General features: G+C 37.4%; 1 protein-coding gene across 2 annotated transcripts in view; it reads left to right on the top strand.

The window, feature by feature from the left end:
- The window catches only part of GTF2F2 (general transcription factor IIF subunit 2), a 98,260-nt gene that overhangs the window by 40,810 nt on the left and 35,614 nt on the right, over positions 1-21,836 (top strand). For both annotated transcript variants that reach the window (XM_072410064.1, XM_072410058.1), the window contains one exon: positions 7,456-7,537. In XM_072410064.1, the coding sequence (XP_072266165.1) occupies positions 7,456-7,537 (82 nt within the window). The remainder of the gene's footprint in view (positions 1-7,455; positions 7,538-21,836) is intronic.

Raw genomic sequence — 21,836 nt, 5'->3', positions numbered from 1 at the left:
CGTTGGAAAGAATCGTGAAAGATCCGTTCCAATGACAATTTTTGCATGTGTGTACCCAGCCTAAACCTAGACCCAACCAATCGAAGAAACCCCAGATCATAAACACTGCTCTCACAGGCGTAGAGATACTTTCTTTTGTATGTCTGAGGTTTGCTTTTACACCTATGTGGTACATTAACGTGTGCTGTGTTATAGCAAATTATTAATTTACCCTAGCACCTCCCCTGTTTTTTTTTCTTCTTTTTCTTGTGTTTAAACAGCATTGTGGCATACTGTGTGATTGAGCTCCACCACACCTCAATCTTTGCGGATTTAGTACAGACTGAATTTTTTTTCTGGTGCAGCATTCAGAAGCTCATACACGGGGCATTTTTCAATTCTGTAGACCAACAAGGCTTTGCTAAACAAGAGCAATGAGACAGAATGTGTACATTTTTTTGGTGTGAAATTGTAGACATTTTTTAAAGCTGGGTGGGAAGAAGCTGTACGTGGGTGGCAGCCCCTCTCTTGTGACCCAACTTGAGGGGTGCACCCGCCAAAAAGGGGCTGGGGGAGCACATTGCAAATGGGAAGAATGCCTCTTATAATATTGGCCAATGGGAAAAATGTTACCCTTACAGATAACTAAAAAGCTTATTAGTGCCAGTTAAACTGACTTGAGAGGTCCAAATAGCTAATTGCTCAAAAAATACATGACAATCTCAGGAGAAACTGCCGTAGGGTTCCATTGTTTGGAATGAAAATCTCACCTCNATATTATGTCTTAGAACTTTGCAAACTGTGAATTTAGTTACCCAGTATAGCCCAGCACAAATGCTGGTTTAAAAAAAAAGGCAGCTTGGTTTGCCACAAATTGTTTTGTTGTTATTATATTATTGTATTATTGTTATTTTTTATTACACAGTAGTTATACAGCACTGACATATTATGTAGAGACTTACAAAGTTTATGGTCATGCCACTAGCTGTTCCTCAAAGGAGCACACAATCTAATGACCCTACAATAGTCATATGTATCCTTAATACAGTCTAAGGTCAGATTTTGGGGGAACCCAATTAACTTATCTGCATTTTTGGAGGAAATTTGGGATGAAAAAAGGGGGAGAATCTGCAAACTTCATGCACTTCAGATAGTGTCCTGGCTGACATTCAAACCTGGAACCTAGCCCTGCACAGGCCAGTGTGCTAACTACTGAGCCACCATTCTGCCCCCATGAATGTATGACATTGGTTTTGATGTAGGACACTGGTGTGATGGTCATGATAAAAGATGGGGCTGGAGAATACATTCTTAATTCAATACTTTTTTTTTTCTTCTATTAGTAAAAGAATAAATTAAATATAAGGCCCGATAAACCCTTTTTAAAGAAATGTTGACATGAAGAAACATTATTCATTCTTTCAAAGTTTTTCTTTTGAAGATAAAGCAAGTCATTTACTTTGGGTTTTTACCAAATGATTTTATGCTTCATCCAATTAGAGTGCAATTACTCAAAGGGCTGATATAAAGTGGTTCTTCCTTCTAATATGTAAAATCGAGGTGGTCCGCATGGTAAAAACTATCAGAGGATTTTGTGTTTGATGTTTCTCATGTATTCCTTAGTGGAAGATAAAAGCTTATGCTTAGTGGAAAGTTTAAGTTAAATCATTTTATCCTGGAAATAAAAAATCTTGTGACATTCAATATTTTATTAAACCCATCATTTAGGACTGTACATCTTCCAATGTATTATCCTTACGCAAGCACAAAATCAAATCTATGTATCAGGTTTGAAGATAATTCTTATTTAAATGTAACTAAAAGGGAAGTTTAATGTGTCGCAGACAAGTTCAGTAGCAGTTGCCATGGCAGCCAGCAACATCTCAGCGCTCAATCACTGATAGTCCTCCCTTGTGCACCCCCAGTCTATTTGTCCAGGTTATTTCATTTTCATTCCAGGCTGCTGGGTGAAATGCTGAAATTACACAGAATCTCTGCATTTATTTAGTATGGACTAGTGATTTCCGTTGTAGCATTTGTGTGAAAATAAATTAGATTCAAATCTCATCTCAGATTTGATTTGTTATTGCTTGCAAGATTTGGTCGTATAGAATAATACTGGTTTTTAGTATATTTATTTAAAGCTTTTGAATGCAGAGGAAAAAAAGCTGTCTGAGCTCTGATACAAAAAAGTAAGTATGCTACTCGTGATTGTTTGTAGTAGCTGAAACAGAGGTTAAGTGGAAATATTTCCCATACCAAACACTGGTATTTCTCTGCTATGTCCTAGATCTGAATTATGGAACTGAAGGGTGGGAAACAAAGAGGCACTACCCCTATATCTATTTATATTACAAGTTAGCAAATCAACACCAGTAGCTTTAGGTGCTCCAGACAATTGTAGCTTTTGTCTTGATTCCTATATATGACATGTATATGATATATACTTCTGTGTTCTCCCCAGCCCTTTTCAGTAACCACCTGCCTGTTTTTGTGTGCTTATTTAAAAGTTGGGTCACGATACAGGGACCACTACCTGCCTACAGCTTCTTCCCATCCAGCCAAATTTTCTGGGAGAATATTGTACATATTTTTACTATTTGTTAACAAACTTGTATTTATAATTGGCAATGTGTTGGGTTACGTTCGCACTGGCCATGACATTGTGGTGCTTTTACAGCTTCCTCATGCTAGGAAGGCTGCCTCTGGGGAGACACTACAAGTAGCTTTTCTCCCCTGCAGCCCCATACAGAATGAATGGGAGAAGCAGTGAGGGGTGCCAGTAAAGGTGAAAAGGCTGCGGTGTGAGTGACAAAGCAGCTGCCTGGGATCATTCAGTTCCAAAACTGATCTGAACCTGCCATTATGCAGCTCTGAAAATGAAATAGGAGTTGCAAATGACGGGCAAAAAAAAAATCGATGACACAGAAGGAGGCGAGGACTCCAACCAAATGAGTTTACAATCTAATTCACATGTTGCAATTACAGATTAGCTGGTGTTCACTGCAATTCTATAAAGTGAAAATCCAAACTGTGTCCAGTTTTTGTCTTCATACAATTTATACGTTATTTGAATGAGGAAAAACTTCTATGGGAAATAAGTTAGTGAACACATTTTCAACACGACTCTGACTGCAGAGACTAATTTTTAAATTAAATTTCAGTATTGTGCAACTTCTGTGCTGTTGGCTATATTTATAAGACATCACCTATTGGAGAACTAGCTTACATTATTAGTTTGACTTGAATTCTGTACCCATACCATGATGTATACTTCCCCACAAATACTGATCTGCTCTTAAACACATTTCCGACCACTGTTCTCTCCTATCCTCATTTTTTACCATTTTATCTGCTCTTTGCGTTTTCCAGTGACTGGGAACAATGTTAGATCAGAAAGCCCAATTACCTGGCTCTCTTCACCAGTGTATTGTATTTTCAGTTTACTGGAGCTTTGCAGGTAAAACAATTGAACTGCACAAAGCAAATAAAAATGAAAAATAAAAATCTGATTACATCTAGTGGTGGATATGAAACCATGCAAAGTTCCTCAATACATGTTCAACACCTAGGACATACAAGCTATTGAATCCATAGTAGCATACCGGTCACAGTAATAATTTTTTTAAAATCCTTGCCCTAATGGTCAAGCATTGGCCACATGTCTAGTCACTCCCTGCAACTATTTTTTTTTCTCCAATACTGACTTTCTATGCCTAGTCCTGCACTTGTAGAGGTGACCATCATGGTAAAGGAACAATACTTTGTTTCCTTATGTTAGAACTGTCACCTGATGACTGGTGGTCTGATGCTTGGAAAGGTAATATAAAAAAAAAGTCAGCAGGAGAGACTCAAAATAAAGATTCACAAAATGCAGAAGAAGCAGGGAGGCGCTTACATAGCCAATTTTCAGCTTCAGTTTTATTTCCAGCACAGAGAATTGTAAGCAGCACATTTAACATCCTCATATCTTACTTAATGTCTCAGGGCTAGCAGTCAGAGGCCACAGGGCATACAGCTATAATGATACAGGAATGACAAGGTACAGTCATCAGATCTTTATTTTTTTAAGGTTTAGGTCCATCCACCAAAATAAATGTTACATAGGATACCTCAAATATTGACAAAGACCATTGGTGCTTTCAGTTTGCCGTATTACATTTTTTTAAGGTACAGCTTTAGTTTGAAATGGAAAGGTATCATTATTCAAGAATACAATCACAAAATGATTTATGTGTCAGGAGGTGTTTGTGTGGATTTGGTCCACTACCGCCCCTTCATAGATTTGAACCCACAAAATGCAGTACAGGCTTTCTTCGGGTTGCTTTGAGTAGGCTATTATTATTATTATTATTATTATTATTATTATTACACAGTATTTATATAGCGCTGACCATAGTCCATAGTCATATCACTAGCTGTCCCTCAAAAAGGCTTACAATCTAATGTCCTACCATAGTCCTATGTCATTAATACAGTGTAAGGTCAATATTGGGGGGAAGCCAATTAACCTAACCCCATGTTAGATTATCTTATGCTTTTTAGTCTACGGTTATGCTGACTCTCAAAAGAGAAAGGCGAGACGGTCTGATTACAGATCACCCCCTCATCAGCACATGTGCTAAAACAATAAGGAACACAATGACTTCTGGCTGATAACAGATGTATTAAGTCGCTGTATTTTAGCGCACACAGGTGCGCAGTGGTGTTATGTTTAAGGCTTTGTACACATTAGGTTAATATCTCTCGAAATAACCTTTCCTAATCGCTTCCAGCAACAGTAGAATAAATAATTGCTGTCCAGTTCTTTGGAGAAGGGATAGGAAAAGATAAGCAAGAGACATGCTGTTGCCTTCTTCTCCTTAGTAAATCAGAGCGGTCATCCCTGCTCTGTCATTAATTAATTTGGTAGGACAGGTCAATGAAGTTTTAGCCTTCTGGGGTCTAAATTATTACTTGACAGGATCACATGTATAGTAAGCTGCCTTGGAAAAAGTGACCTAATGGGATTGGGGACAAGTTGAACATGAGAGTGAAAAGGTTGGGGCAGGCTGTAAAGTTAGCGTAATGGGAGTCGGGGCAAACCATTCCATGGCCGGGCATTTTTTGAAATGGCAACAGATGTGTGTGTGTGTTTTTTTTGTTTTGTCAAACACATGTCTTTTTTTGCTTGATCTACGGATAATGTGAGGCATAATTTCTTCTGGCATCATGAAGTGACTTCTAACCAGTTCACTTTAACTTGAAAACACCAACCTACTCTGTAAAACAAAACATAATTTAATTAAGTTCTCAGTGTCAGATGACTAAACGCGTTCTGTACACACTGTAGAGCACTGCACCATGTATATAGCACCACTTATTTATAGAACTATCTGATTACCCAGCATTGCCCGGGTATTTATTAATTGCAATTTTATAACATACAGTAAAAGCAATCAAATAAAGCTATAGTGTTAAATCAAAGAAATGTTTTTTTACAGGTTTTAAAAGTATAGGTACAATAAACAATTAAAATACAAATAAATTAATCGCATATGTTCCAATGCTGTTTTAAACGTTTTAATAAGAACATTGTCCCCAAGAAACATCCTCTGTAACTTTAAGACAATCTGAAATTTTGTTCCTGAGATGTAGGTGCACCTCTGGTCAGTTTCTATTAGTTCAATTTTATTATTTTCAATAAAATATAGTTGTAGAAATATTGATCTGGCAGCGAAAGTAACGATCCTGCTTTATGGTAAATTTGCCCTTGCACTGTGAATGTGGATGGAAATCCAGTCTGTTGAACAACTGATGTGGCTTCGAATGATGTCATTTGGAAACATGAGTTGTATTTTCTGAAGTTATTAGGAAATGCTTTGGCTATTTGAGGTATTTGCTGATGTGTAATTCCAGTTTTGTGGTGTTGTTTCCAGTTGGCAGAGTTTGACTTTCCCTTTTTTGCAGCAAATACCAGGAGGCTCATATTTAAACTTGTAAACCATTTCCATTTTTCTGATGGTAACACTTGCATGCTGCGAGTAGTCTTTATGTGAATCATAGTGAAATTCTTCCAATGCTAAGCTAAAATGTGCAGTCTGTGATCATCTGGCTCTTTCTCTCATTTTGTGTACTAGTGTCTCACACAGTTGTACTGTCTCTGTAGCTCTAGATGTAGTAGCTCTATCTATGTAGTAGCTCTTTCTCATTTCCTGTACTCGTGTCTCACTCAGTTGTACTGTCTCTGAAGCTCTAGATGTAGTAGCTCTTTCTCATTTCCTGTACTCTTGTCTCACACAGTTGTACTGTCTCTGAAGCTCTAGATGATTGTACCTGCCCTTTGTAGTCACTTCATAGGTATTGGAGGTGCACTTTAGGAACAACTACATTAGTCATACAAAGGATGTTCATTGGCTAAGAGAAATTAAACGTTGTGCCTTTGCAGCGCTAGATCCCCGGTTCGAATCTCAGCCAGGACACTGTCTGTATGAAGTGGACACTATCTGCATGGAGTTTGCAGGTTCTCCCTGTGTTTGCGTGGGTTTTCTCTGGGTAATACTGTTATTATTATTAATAAACAGGATTTATATAGCGCCAACATATTACGCAGCGCTGTACATTAAATATGGGTTTCCTCCCACATTCCAAAAACTTGCAGTTAGGTTAATATTAATATTACACAGTATTTATATAGCACCATCATAATATACAGCGCTGTACAAAGTCCATAGTCGATAGTCCATAAGTCTATCATAAGTCTAGCGCTGCAAAGGCCAGAGTGCTATCCCCTGGCCACCGTGCTGACTTAATTGGTTCCCCCCCCCCCAAAATTTACCTTAGACTGTATTAAAGACATAGGACTGAGGTAGACACATTAGATTGTAAGTCCCCTTCAAGGGACAGCTAGTGACTTTGGACTTTGTAAAGGGATGTGTAATATGTTGGCGCTATATAAATACGATGTAAAAATTGCTGTGCATTTGGCTATTTTAGTTGTTTTGAAAAAGACCAGCTTCTCACTCTTCACTCTATACCCCGTATACACATAACCTGGATAGGTTATTCAGGTTTCAAGTATAAAATAATAAACCAATCAAAGCTGCATACCACAAACTGTTTCTGTACTGGTGTTTATCTTGAGGGACTTTTATTGTGACTGTCAACCATAACCTACTGTCTAGTGTTCTCTGTAATGCAGGGAGGTAGGGAGCATTTTATCACATTGCAGCATGCTGGGGTAAAAAACATGTCTTAAAAAAAAAAAGTGGTTTGGCAGGGTTGCATTCAAGTGAAATGCATTATGCAGCAAATTGAATTGTTACATTCTTTTCATGTAATAGTGTGTGGTTGTCTTCTAGAACCTGAGAATTTCCAGTGTGTTTTAAAGAAACATTGGGTTACTGGGTTATACATTCTTTTTACCTTTTAGCCTGTTTTGCTGTTTTGTTTGTCTTTTGAGCCATGCTCCTGACCTGTTTTTTTCTTCTTTTGTAGATAAACTTGCTATTGAAGGCATAGTGGTACAACGTGCTGAATGCAGGCCAGCAGCCAGTGAACATTACATGCAGATGAAAAGGTAAGCCATGGCTTACAGATGTTTGTGATAACAAGGAATTATGTTGCCATAGTAAACTTTTGAAATTTAAGTCATACCTATGAAAACATGGTTTGTACTTGGGATTTACATGGTGTATACAAAAGCAATGCTCATACTGGGAAAAGGGATTGCAGTGTAAAAATTTGGAAATTAATGGTTCTGAAACATGAGCTTGAGATATAAATAGGTATCATCTGTAGCGAACAGAACACACTTGGGCAGAATATTATTTTTATTAATGTGTATGTGTCCAAACCTGGAAAACATGGCAGACCTCCATCTTTCAAAGTCAGTCTTAGTAGAAACGGCAACTGTAAAATCTGCGACAGATCACAAGGCAGATATGTACCGAAATATTTAATATGTTCTGCAGCCAAGCAAGAACTTAACTTTTATTCATCATTGTTCTTTAAAGTACTTATTCATATATAAGCTTGCTATCTTCAGGGAAACATCACCAGCTGTACTGTTTTATCAAGGCAATACCACCAGTTCCTTAGACCCTGCTTATTAGTCCCAACAAATAGTGCTATACATATTTTGTATTTCATTTACTAATTGGCAAGCCCAATTCCGTAAATTTAAAGCCTGCTTACACTGGTCAGGCCTGGTCTCTCCCTCCCTAAATCAGCTACTAAAAGGGGAAGGTTGAAAATGTATGTACAGTACACCGGTGTTTCACCTTGCGGGGCTTGATTTTACTGTGATTTCAGGAAAATTTCTCTGGAAGCAAATAAAATCTCACAAGAAGATGCTTTTTTTAATGGACCTCTTAGAGATTTCATGTAGTGGAGTATCAGCCCAGGATTGCTCTACTTGTGTGCTCACAATAAATCTAAACCACTGGAAAATTTAGAGGAGAAAGTTTTTTAGATGTTTTTGAGCAAAGTCCAATCTAGCCTTTCTATTCTTGAGGCTCATGAGTAGCTTGCACCTTGCAGTGCACCCTCTGTATTTACTTTCATGCAGTCTTCAGTGGTAATGTACAGAACTAGAATTAGAAAAATGTTGTCTCTGTCCAAATATATATGGACCTTAACTGTATGTGCTTCCTTCTCTAGTCAGCGAGTTCTATGAGTTAGATTCTCTGTACAATGCCTTCTCCATTTAACTTACTCGTCATAGCTCATCAACTCCTACTAGCAGTGCCTTACAGGTACACCAAGAAACACTGGAAAACAACTAACTAAAAGAAAATCAAACAAGTTTCTGCTACATTCCTCAATTTTACTCATGCGTCTTAAGATATCCTAATACAACTAAAGATCCCAAACCCACAAGATTGCACTTCTGTACTGTGTTAAAACTTTGTACTAGGCAAAGATCTCTTTATTTTAGAACCTCCTGTGCCATTAAAGACCTAGATCACACTTTAATAAATGGCTGACAATTAAAGCCAAATGGCCACAGTGGCTTTCGGATTTCTCTATCTGTAGGACTTAGAACACCTGTTTTAATGTCTTTATCTGTTGAGGCAGCATTGCAGTGCCTGAGCACACTAATGAAGAATCATTATAAGGTGTTCCTAATTAAATCCCCAGAGATTCTTGGCTTAATAAGATCTGCAGAAAGTGGGAAAGTATATGTCGTGCAGGACTTTGAAATCCGTTCTTTGGTCTTTGGTGCATAATTGTCCTGGTATCAGAAAATATTTACAGAACTGGAAGTATATTTGTGTTTCACAAAGTAATTTATTCTTAGCAGGATGTTTATTGTTCCTTCAAAAGCATCTTTTTTTCAGCAAATTTAAAATACTGGCAACCACTTTAATTAGCTGAATATTTTCTTAGTGGCAGGTTATGGTCCCGAATAAAAGTAAAAAAATAAATTGTACATTGCAGTAAAACTTTTTTTTTGTAAGAAAAATGTCCTCTAAAATCCTTTTGTGGACTTGATTTTCTTGCAATCACTGAATGAGGAACACTGGCAATCTCCTTAAATGACCAGGTATAGCAGACATCTAATGAGGTTGCCCGTGTTCTTCCTTTTCTAATCAGCAAGTGCCACATGTTAGAGACTCTGTAAAATGTTGTACAGGGGGATTGCTGTACAGTGCTGCCGCTTTGTCAATTTATCAAAATAAAGAATTCAGGAGATTAGCCAAAGATAGTTTGAGGTAATATTCAAAATACATTGAAGTATGTTTAATGAAAAATATAATCAAATAAACTTGCTGTTCTTTTTTTTTTTTTTTTTTTTTTATATATGCCTACTGTCCGGTGACATTCTCCAGAAAGATAAATAATTGTTACTTTCTCAAATCCGGGACTTCAGCTCCAAATGGTTGCTTGGTCCGGACCCACCTTTCTCTGCTTATCCTCCATTGCCTTCTTTTGTCTGTTCCCTCTTTGTCTCTGTTTTGGGCTATACAGTTTCATTGTCCTACCAGACTTCACTAGAACTCCGTTTTTGTTATACCTAGAAATTGGTGTATCTGAGCAGATCAATCCAAATCCCTCATGTGCATCTTAGTGAAGGTCGCAAATATAACTAAACTTCACTCCAAATAAATTATTTTTCATATTATCTGTACACAACATACAATCAACAGGTACAATTTTGGTGATGCATTTTATTGCAAGGTATTCCTTAAAATATAACATAGCTGAAATATGTATGTACTTTATTAGGAGCTAAATGTTTCCATGATTTCTATTGCTCATACTCTGAATACAATTTCAATACCCATCTATAATAGTGTTGATGTTCGTTTGATAAATGTTTCTAAAGAAGTTTTTATTAATTAAACTTTCAATTAGTAACATATGACCTGCTGGATCTAAAACATTTGAATTGTTACCCATGGTGAGTAATTACTTATTTAGTTCAGACATATGGGGCATTCAGGAAGATCATGTGTGGACAGACAATAGAGAGGCACATCAAAGTGTGTTAATTGAGCTATTGATTATTGGCTAGGTTGCAGAATGCTACTCCAGCACTAGCAATGATGTGTGTTCTCTGCATGGGGTCTTACAGTGAAAGGTAGCGTTTGTCTGCACTTTAAAGATTTTCTGTCTTCCACATACAGGTGCCCTGAGCTTGTTGGGGGTGTTGCTTTGAAAGACATCACCCAATAAATTCTGTTTCAAGAAATTATTATTTTTACACAGCCTTCATTTAGTTCCAACATATTACACAGCGCTTTACAAAGTCCAAAGTCATGTGACTAGCTTTTCCTCAAATGGGCTCACAATTCATTACCCCTACCATAGTCATATGTCTAAAATAGTCTAAGGTCAGTTCAGGGGGGAAAGCCAATTAACCTAACTACATGTTTTTGGAATGTGGGAGGAAACTGGAGTACCCAGAGAAAACCCAGGCAAACGGGTAGAACCTGCAAACTCCATGCAGATAATGTCCTGGCCAGGATTCGAACCTGGGACCTAGTGTTGCAAAGGCCAGAGCCTCTGAGCTACTGTGCTGTCCATGGAAATGCCATGTTGGATATAGCTAATATAGCTGTGCCTTGTCTCATGCTGTGATTCAATGTGCTATACATGGCACTAATATGCACTCCTGGATTAGGCCATCACTGACCTTAAATGTGTAGTGTATCAGTTATGAATGTGTATTGGTCATGAATACCAAGTATTTAATAAGTTACGCGTGTGGTCATATCATCCATATTATAGGATGTACGTCTTTTCACCAAGATGTAAACACGATCTAAAAAAGCCTTTATTTTCAGGCATTGTAGATAAATACATTTTTTTAAAGGTCCCAGTTTTTTTAGAATAAATTTTGGAAGCTTACCAACCCTCTAATGTAAAAAAACAGATTGTATTTATGAAGCTTATAAAGAGAAAACTGAAACCCAGTGTCAGTTTATGTGATCCTTTAAAATGTGAAAATTTATATTTTTTAATCCCATATAAAGCAGTTAAGGAGTTCAGAGATGGTTTGTTTTAGAAGCTCTTTTTATTGTTAAGATTATGTAAATGGAATAATGCCTACAGTCTGGTCACTGGTTTACTTTAAGATATGATAGTAAATGCAACAAGCAATAAAAACAGCACTATGTCAGAGAAACAATTCAGCCTTTTGGGAAAGTTTGTTAAATCATAACTAAACCTGAGTGAGTTGTCTATCCTTGTTCCATTGCAGGGTGCTACCATCTTCCTTCTCTTCCTCCCAGAGATAATCTTTGGCTATCCTGATTACATGCACAGCTCAGCTCTGTCGCCCCAAAACCCCTAGCAGAATAGAATAACAGAATATTGCAGAAAGGACATCATCTGTACCTTTCTGCAATAACACTGGGGAACGCATTTTTTGTTCTTAGATTCTTCCACTTGTTTTTTACTATATTTTGGGTGGTGAATCCAGAAAAGACCCCAGTTTTTTGCTATCACATCCAGTTTTTAGGATACAGGGTACTCTCCATTTGTGTCAAAAAACATACAAATTTTACATAAATGAAAAAATAATGAAATAACTTGAATTTACTGTTTATTTAAATTTCTTTTGTTCATACAAAGGATTTATTGTTACCTGCTTTGAGCTATCGATGAATAGTCGCCATTCAGTTGAGTTCTAGATTGGAATTCCCAATTCTTCCATTAAACCAGGTATGTTATGGCAATACACAAAGCCATTGTTAGTTCTAAATTACTGCAGAAATGCACTTTCTCTTTTTTGAAAGTATGATACCTTCGCTCCTTTTTCAAGTAAGTTTTTCTCACACAGTCTTCATGCTAGGAGCTTGGAAGCCTTCTTCGATAGTCCCAAATCACGTGCCAAATCACTCAACTCATGGTGATCAAATCCCTTATGACCAGAGTCCTCTTCAATTTCAAACTCTTCATCATTTGTCACCTAGTTCATCACCAAAATCATGTTCTTCAAGAGAGGGTAGTGCAACGAAAACCGGCACTGAGATTTCATCTGAATGAGCCACTGGTGAATAGCCGATGGTGGACTAGGATACTCTGTTACATTTATTTTTCTTGTTATATTCTGAAGCTTTCACTATACAAAACTAACAGTCACTGAAATGATCTCCTGGCTCCTGCCAAACCATAGGTAAACCAAATGGCATCTTATCACGTATTCCATTTGTCCACATCCGTAAACACTCGACACACTGTTTGCAGACCTTATGAGGGGCCCAAGACTTATCTTGATCAGCAAGTTTAATTTTGAAATAAGCCAAAATAGGCTTGCTCTACAAATATGCTGATGTTTGCCCTTTGACTGGGAATGATGAAACTGTTTAGGCACTTAAGATAGGAAACAGCAGAGCCAGACATGATCTGAAAGAAAGGAAATACGTGTGTAAGTAGAAAAATAAATTTTGCTTATTCACTAAGTAAAGTAGCGCCCAACCTCTGACCACACTGTCTTGTGTGTAAATGAATTGCCTATACAAATCCACGCTACAGTAATCACATTAAAATAAAAAAAACTGACGTGAAAGAAGAAATCTAACTGCTATTTTAGAACCAGCATACTAATTTTAGTGTAAAAAGGCTTAAAAATTGAAGTCAACAAAAATTTGTTAAAAATTGTATCCCAGTGTAATAGCCTACCTGATCGAGCATTTGTAAAAGTGGAATTTTAATTAGTACATATGCTCTAGCTCATAGCAGTCACCCATAATGAGTAAGGAGAACTTGCAGCTTTTAGATCAGAATATTAGTGTCTTCTGAAATTTGTTCCCATTTCTTTATAAAATTCCTACCTTTTGTATTCTATTGTTTACCCACTTTCTCACATCTTAAAGTGTGAGACCTAAGCTCAGAATGTATTGCTTTACTTTATATGGAAAATATAGACATGTTTAATCTTTTTTTAAGTGCTCATTCACTATGTCCTCTGCATTGCAGTACCTTGTGCTTCACATTGTGACTGATAAACAGAACATCAGACATTGTATTGAAATCAAAATCTGATGTCCTCACTATATGCTTTGCAGTGCAGTACTAGCTGCAGTGTATTTCTGCCTGCTTTCCTGTTTCTGTTTGCTGTCCTATTCAATGTAATGGATCAGAACAGAGTGCATTGCAGGTGAGATGTGAATCATGCCAAGTAGAATACTTTTTTCAAACTGATACAATAAGGAATAGACTGGTAGAGTTATTCCAGAACTAATGGTACTTATCAGTAGAAAAGACCTGCTGCTCTTTTTTAAGAAAATTGCAGGGTGTTAGAATTCCTGTTAGCCTTCAGCTGGAATAATTTTGTTTGGTTAATCAATTTGCTACCAAAGAAAATTTGGCCACTAAGAAGTGAAGGTGCTGAAGCGAATAATAAAATATATGAATAATTCAAACGTTTTTAAAATAAAATAAAATTTGGTTATTGTGGATTGGGAAGAATGTGGGTTGTTGATACATATAATGTTTATTGAAAATTCATAATAAAAAAAGTGAAAATGCTCGTGTATGTAAGGCTTTCCATAATGTGGTCAACTAATATTAGTGCTTGCAGATGTCTAGGATTTTTCACCATCCGCTCTTGATCACATCAAGATGACAGATGTAGACAAGGAAGTAGTCATACTAGTCTTGCAGTCCTAATATTTTTTTTTTTTTTTGTAGCCAAAGCTACAATTGAGTAAATGGTCTATAAAATGAAACAAAGTTCATTCAGTCTTCTTTTTACTGCCACATTGAGAGAACAGAGGGAGAGGTATTGTTTAGTGCAGGCCAAATAATATTCCAGATTGCTCCTCTAAAAAATGAGACATATACTGTAATTTTATGTAAAGGCAATTGATCTGTATATACAGTGTCTGTAAACATTTATCCACAGTTTTTATGTGTTTGCAAAATGTGATCAGTGGGTTTAACCCCCCCCATGTGATCTTTAATGTGAAACTGTAAACAATTCTCCGCAAAGTAGGTAAATTAAATACGCTGAACAAAAAAAAAACGTAGTTACTTAATTAAAAATAAATATTTTGCTTGTAGTCAAGAAGACCTGGAATATCCAACCTCTAGTGTGTATTATGGCAAAGCCTAAAGACCAAAGCAACTCCATGAAAACAAATTAAATAATTAACAGTAAACTTGATGGTTACAAGACCATTTAGAAGTCATCTATACCCTGGACTACTGTCATCAATTAAGAACTAGAAAAAGTATGGCATAGCAGTAACTCTCCAAAGAGCACATTGTCTTCCAAAGTTAGTGCCATGCAAGCAGGAAACAAGTTAAAGAAGCCACCAAGATACCTATGAGAACTCGGAAGGGGGTACAGACCACAAAGGCTGGGATAGAACTATTGGTGTCCAGGTACTTCACCATTTACAGCCCTATGAGAGTTGGAAAGCCAGTGTTAATACTCAACATCTCCTTCAAAGTTTGTCCAAAGGGTTCTGGCAGATTTTGAAGGTGGGTTGTTTATTATGATGAAACCAGGATGCCAGTTCTTTGGCCTTCAGACCAGATTTTACCTATTACTAAACATCATAAATGCTCAATCCAAAGCATGGTGGTGGCAGCATCATGTCATGGGGATGTGTCTCTGTCTGTCCTAATTTTAAAAGAAAAGCTTGGCAATTATTTCTAAGTTGAAGCCCGTTTATTTTCAGATATACTAGACCGGTGGTGTCAAACTCAAACACACAGAGGGCCGAAATCAAAAACTTAGACCAAGTCGGGCCAAACTGGAAATCCACTTAAAAAATTGTTTCTCTTTCTAACCAGATATAAAACCTTCCCACATGGAAACAAAGAGGTCCCGCCCAACACTCAATCTGGAACAAGCCCACAACCGAGAGATAAGCCTTAAAAATGTATTTTAAATTTTAAACTCAAACATATATTTATTTATATATCCCGAAGTGACTGAAGCTAATGAGACATTAAATGGCAGAGCATTGCACTACAAGAATAAAGTGACAGGAAAACTACAGCTCACCTGTCATAGGAGAATAATGTGCTGCCCCTCTGCCTCCCTCCCCACTATTAGACGTAGCCTTCTCACACAAAAAGACATGCCCTGCATCCCTATAGAGGTGCAGCCAGGCTGCACTCGAGTTGCCTTTGCAATCGCCTGTGATGTGTGAGAGAGGGGCAGGGAGGGGCAGAGATCTCTCACTTGTCACATAGATGTAAGTGATGCCGAAACTACAATTCCCAGCATTACTTGAGTCAATGGAATAGAACAACAATGCGGGGCCACGCAGTGATGCAAGTGATGCCGGGAATTTTAGTAGCAGCATCACTCGCTGCAATAGGTAGTAGCAGGTGGGCCAGATGCAATTCACCTATGGGATTTCCCTGGGGGGGCCACAAAAAGGACCTTGCGGGCCAGATTTGTCGAGTGGGCCAGAGTTTGACACCCCTTTACTAGACCATCTGTGACCTTTCGTTCTTAAAAAAGCAGGTGTTGAACTTTCTTTGGCTTGTCAGGTTTAACAAAGGTTGTTGGTTTTAAGTAACACACAATTCTCATTCAATGGATAGTTTTTTTGTAGGAGTAAAAGCAAGTTATGTTTTTCGAATGGCTTGGATTGAAGCCTCTCTAGACAAGGAAACCAAGGTAGCAAATTTTTTTTAAATATGGGAGTCTTACATAGACACCCAATCTCTTTAAATAAAATTCCAGCTTAAACACACTTTCGAACACACTTCTTGGTGTACTTTGAGAGTGCTAGACAATGATCCTGTGATCTTAGAAGATATTTGAGTGAAAGCTGTGGCCACTATAAATAATAATGTGCAAAATATCATCTAAAGTGTTTCCTCATCTTGTCTGCTTTTTTTTGTTTGTTCCCCCCCCCCCCCCCCCGTTTCTTTTTGTTTTCTATTTGTTTTCTTTATTTTTCTAAATATTTGTAAATTTGGTAATAATTCAGTTGTTGTAATCCTGATTGTGGCATTATTATAATTTAATTATATAATTTTTGCCTGTTGAAACATCCTTCAATAAAAAAGTTAAAAACAAAATAAAAAAAAAACGATTGTATATATATATATATATATATATATATATATATATATATATATAAAAATATATATATAAATATGGTATTGTGTATGTTTTTCCATGTCCAAGCAGGGACTTTGGCTTGTCAGGTTTAACAAAGGTTGTTGGTTTTAAGTAACACACAATTCTCATTCAATGGATAGTTTTTTTGTAGGAGTAAAAGCAAGTTAAAAAGGGATTGTCACTGGTGGATAGAAACTCACAGCGACCTCTCCAATCTGAAATAGCGGTAACTGAATATCCTTTTTTGAGATCTGCGGTATATGCTTTTATGCAGCTACAGCCTTACACTTCGAGACTATTGAAATCTCGGACAGAGATTGGAAAAATCCTTTGGATACTTTATTGTCCAAGGGAAATCCTTTTAGAAAATCAATAATGGAAAATTGCAAAACAATTAAATTAAATTTAAACTCTTCTATTAGGAAAACAGGTCTGGTTAAATGGTCTGATCACTTTCCAAACAAAGCAGCTGATGATATTTTAACAGCATTATCCAGGGCATGGTCAGTACTCCCCTCAGCAATGTATAGGTAAATGACTCTTAGAATTTATAATAGGGTGTATATTTCTCCATGGCGATTGGCTGTGCCTCCACTTCTAATTCTCTTAAGTGTTCGCAAGATCAAGTGGGTTTGTATTATGCTTTTTGGAACTGACAAAAAATAAAGAGATTTCGGCAGGAGATGGCACATTATATTACTTTCTATTTAATAAAATATGTTCCAGTAACCCCAGAATGGGCTATCTTAGGCACTTATGATTTACAGGGAGCCAGGATCACCAAGGGAAGTAAAAATGTATTGGCTATTCTTTCCCTAGTGACCAAGAAAACGAAATTTACATAAATGGCTAGACCCAAATCCACCAACTCTTGGACTTTTCAAGGAGAAATTGGGTGATGTTTTTCGAATGGCTTGGATTGAAGCCTCTCTAGACAAGGAAACCAAGGTAGCAAATTTTTTTTAAATATGGGAGTCTTACATAGACACCCAAGCAGCTCATCTCATTTCACAGTTCCCCATTGCGTTCAGGTAAGAAAGCCTGCAAAAGGTTTTGTTTGTCCCTTTCAGCTATAACAGGCCTGTCTGATCATGATTTTTTTCGAGGTGGTTCCACTTTATTGCCTTCCTTGTATCATGTCTACCGAGACCAATCCTTTAGTCTGTGACATTGCCTTTTATTTACTTTTGGGCGGTGTATGGGTGACAATAATCATGAGATTATGAATGATTATTTAACATTTCCATGTTTTTCTCACTTACTTGATGACCATTTTCCTATAGAAAATCTCTCTTAATAGATGAGGGAAAATAAGAGATAAACGTGTGCTAGTAAAGTTTTCAAAAGAACCCTCAATATATTTGTAGCTTTCACTGATATAAGCTTTGCCATTTCTTTATCTAATCATATTCTCACAAAACAATATGTCTTTTTGAGAAACAGCCAAGATGCTGTCGCCTGCATTAAATTAAACACTAGAGTTAATGGATGTTTGTGTAAATTCCTCAACAGATTTCTGCTCTATAAAATATTCACCTTGCTGTGAAATTGAAGTTTACCTCTTCCCAAAGTTATTCTTGAGGTGTTAGTGTGACTCATTGCAGAAATGTTTTTGCATACTGCCATAACTTGAAGGTCTGATTATTCAGATATAGTTGCTGTTATGTCACGGATATAATTTGTGACAGTTTATGCAAATATTGATGGGTTCAATTTGAAGTGTACAAAGGGAGATAACACAAAGACTTGATCGAATATACTATTTAATAATAAGATGGATAAACAAAACAATGCAGTTACAAAGACTTAGATATAACAAAAATACTTAGCTGCGGAAGTGAGTTGCATTCATCATCCAAGGAGTCTTCCAAATTAATGGCTTGGCAGATGATCAAAAAACATGTTGCATACAGTTACTTCTGGTCAAGACTAGTTGTTAAGCATGGTACTGTGTTTTTAACTATCCAGGAAACTGGGACAATGGCCAGTGTTTGACCAGTACTGACCAATGATCATCCCTTAAACCAGCATTTTACCTTATAAGGATGCCAGTTAAAGGATATGCTGCATTCCTTTAGGATGACCTCATATACGGTATACATATACCAGTATATACTGGTAAAGCATTATTGTTGGTGAGACATAATTGACATTAAATAAATTCTGCTAACCCAACACTCCACTCCCTGGCTCACCAACACTATAATGAAATACCAACAGTACGGAAAGGCAGAACTTTCAGTGTTGAAACAGTACACTTAATTATAAAACAGAAAAACAAACCAACACATAAATAATTAGCATAACAATTACTATATACCATAAAACATGTAATATAGCTTCACTCTTAATCCCAACCCTTAAGAATCAAATGACAGGATTTAACCAGGATTAGCAATTTGGCCATTTTAGATTTCAGTCACTCTTTTCTTCCATCGGAGCATATTTGATTCCTGTTTTTGTATAATATAACGTTCCCAAAGTCAGGTTCCCATAAAACAATCCATGTCCTTTTTAAAAGTTCCTCTGGTAGTACAGGAATGACAATGTATGGCATAGTTCTAGATGACAATGAACTATGAGTACATATCCAGCAGTCCATCTTATTCATCAGCTGGGCATAACGGTGATGCATATACAATAATCTATTTTCAAGAGTGTTCTGTATAAGATGTTGATAATCGGAATCCACTCCAGGTCATAGTGAAACCAATTAGAGCCACCAAGATTGGAACTAGCCTGTGGGAAGGAAAACAAACAGGGTTAATATCAACATCTCTAAGTTTTACATTAGTATTAGCTTTTCCTAGCAAATACTTCATCTTTGTTCTTACTTTCCCTTCCGCTATCTGCTATACTGGATATTACCCATATCCATTCAAATAATCACATCACATTATTAAAAAATGTCTTGGGTCAAGTCACTGTCATATCAGTCAGGCAATGGGTCATAGTCACATCATCTTTTTATGCCTGTTTGCCTGATAGTATACGGTAGTCCAGTTTATACAAACTCACAGTTTCTCTCCCACAATGGACCCCCAAAAATGTCTATCTTGTCCTGAAACTGAGTTTACTATTTAACAATAAAAAAACTAGTTAAGAAAATACTTTGTTGTCCCTAACCTAACATGTGAAGGAATGGTGTACTACTCCCATCACCCACTGATTTAACAAAAATGAGGCTTGTGACAGAACCCAAACCCAATCCATCTATGTATTTGTGGGGGTCAGCTCTTTTTGTTTGAGCAGGCCATTTTAATTTTCATTAAGTCCAGATGAACTTGCAGTATCTTCAATCTTCTTATCCACTGCATGTATTTCAGCATATCAGCTACACCCTCCCTCTCAGTCTGATAAAATATTGTCTCTCTGGAGGGTTGAAAAGCAGTAGTAGTCCAAATTTGTCCATAGCTCAACCATCAGTGTATCACACAATTATTTATTCATCAGCTGTCCAATGCTCCCAATCCGAAGCCTCTTGGCAAAGTTTCCCATCAATCATGATTACAGGTGCTTCCAGTTCAACAGGTGCAGTCACCAGTCCCGCTAACTGTTGATTCAAAATGGGTGATTCCTGAGCAGAAATACCACCACTTTTACTTAACTCTGTCTGTTTTACCACTGATTGTTGTTTAGTACCAGATAAGAAATAGGTGGAAGCTTTTCTAGATCTTTAGCAACCAATCCATGACAAATCATTGGGCTGTGTGGGTAACCTTGTAATAATCCAATTGTGGCATGTTGTTTTCCATCCAAGGTAAACACAAATTGGTCCTGAGACTCTCCATCAATGGTCTTTGGAAAGAAATTTTTTTATAAATCAAGAACCATATGCCACTCCCCCACTGTCTGATCAACAGTCTCTACAAGTGTCACCATATCCCAATCAGCNGCAGCCAATAGATGGACCATTTTTTTTTTAAAACTGTTGATAGTCAGTGGTCATCTTGTAGTATCCATCAAGTTTTTTTTACTGGAAAAACATGAGCAATAAAAGGACTGACTGATGGTCTGAACACTCCAGCTTCCAACATGGCCTGAATAGTCTCTTTATTATGTACCCCAATATTGCTTCAAATAAACTGGGTGCTTCAGGGGTACAATTTATACTGATGTCCATTTAGCATGACCCCTCACAATGGGTTTGACTGCAAACACAGGGAAACAACAGACTGAAGTACCAAACACATACATCCTTGTCATTGTATGGATAGTCCGGTCCTGTAAGATATCCATTTATGTTATGTTGTTTGGCAATTCAGATGCAAATATGTTGGCATTAAAGACAGGTCCATTGCCTATTTGTAGTCTGCAGTGAACCTTAGAAGCCCATGTTATCTGACTTCCCAAACCCCCCACTGTCACCCATGTAGTGTCTGTATTCTGATCAGTGGAGCAGGGGAGTTATCCTTTAGTCAGTGATATATAGACTGTGGTACCCCACACCCTTTTTCTCTCTTGGGGGGTGTATGTGTTGTAACATAATCATATAAAGCTGTTTGTGCCTCCCCATATGGGTTGTTTCTTTTCAGGGGAGGTGTAGGTGTAGGAGGGGTTATTTTTTCTACATTACTAGATGATACCTTCTTGAGTCTGGCGGGCTGTAACTTCCCTCTATCCTTCAGTTGTTTCCAGCGCTTGAACAGATCAGTAGTAGGAATCTTATCAATGTCTGCTTTGGGAACACCACTGTTAAGCAGATCAAAAACAAGATCAAAAACAACTGTTTTCTTGTCATTTTAAACCTCTTTATGAAATCTCCCTTTTCTGTCCTTTGTATTGGTCTTTGCTTATGTCCTGGTCCTGGTCCTTTTTCAATCTTCTCTAACTGACCCAATAATGCTGCTGCTTCATGCACATTCCCTTGCCTCCCATCCAAAGCACTTAATACTGTAAATAATGCAGGGCGTAAATGTTGTGGCGCTGTCTTAAGGATTTTCTGTCTCATTAAAGGAGTAAATCGGGACATGTCTGGCCCCACCCAGGTGGTAGCTACCCCATAACGTCCATCTATAGGAAGGGGATCCCTAAACAATCCTGTGATACACCCAGCTTCTCGTACTCTCTGAATGCCCTTACCCAATGTATGCCAAAAAGATACATCCATCAGTTCTGTTGGAGTCTCATATACTTGGGCCACAGAGTCTCTAATCAAATGCAACAAACTAAATGGGCGATCAGTATTGCGTGCCCTGTGCATTTGAAGACGGACTCTGGGGTCAAAGGATACACTTCCCAGTCCAATTGCTTCAGTATTAGTCAGCATCACACCGTCTCCACCCTAATCCCAAATTCGCAATAACCAAGTCAAAATTCCTTCTCCAGGTATCTGTCT

Source organism: Pyxicephalus adspersus, chromosome 1, assembly GCF_032062135.1.
Source record: "Pyxicephalus adspersus chromosome 1, UCB_Pads_2.0, whole genome shotgun sequence".
NCBI classification, from domain to species: domain Eukaryota; kingdom Metazoa; phylum Chordata; class Amphibia; order Anura; family Pyxicephalidae; genus Pyxicephalus; species Pyxicephalus adspersus.
Note: the sequence above shows the minus strand (reverse complement) of the source record. Positions and strands in the feature narration are given on the sequence as shown.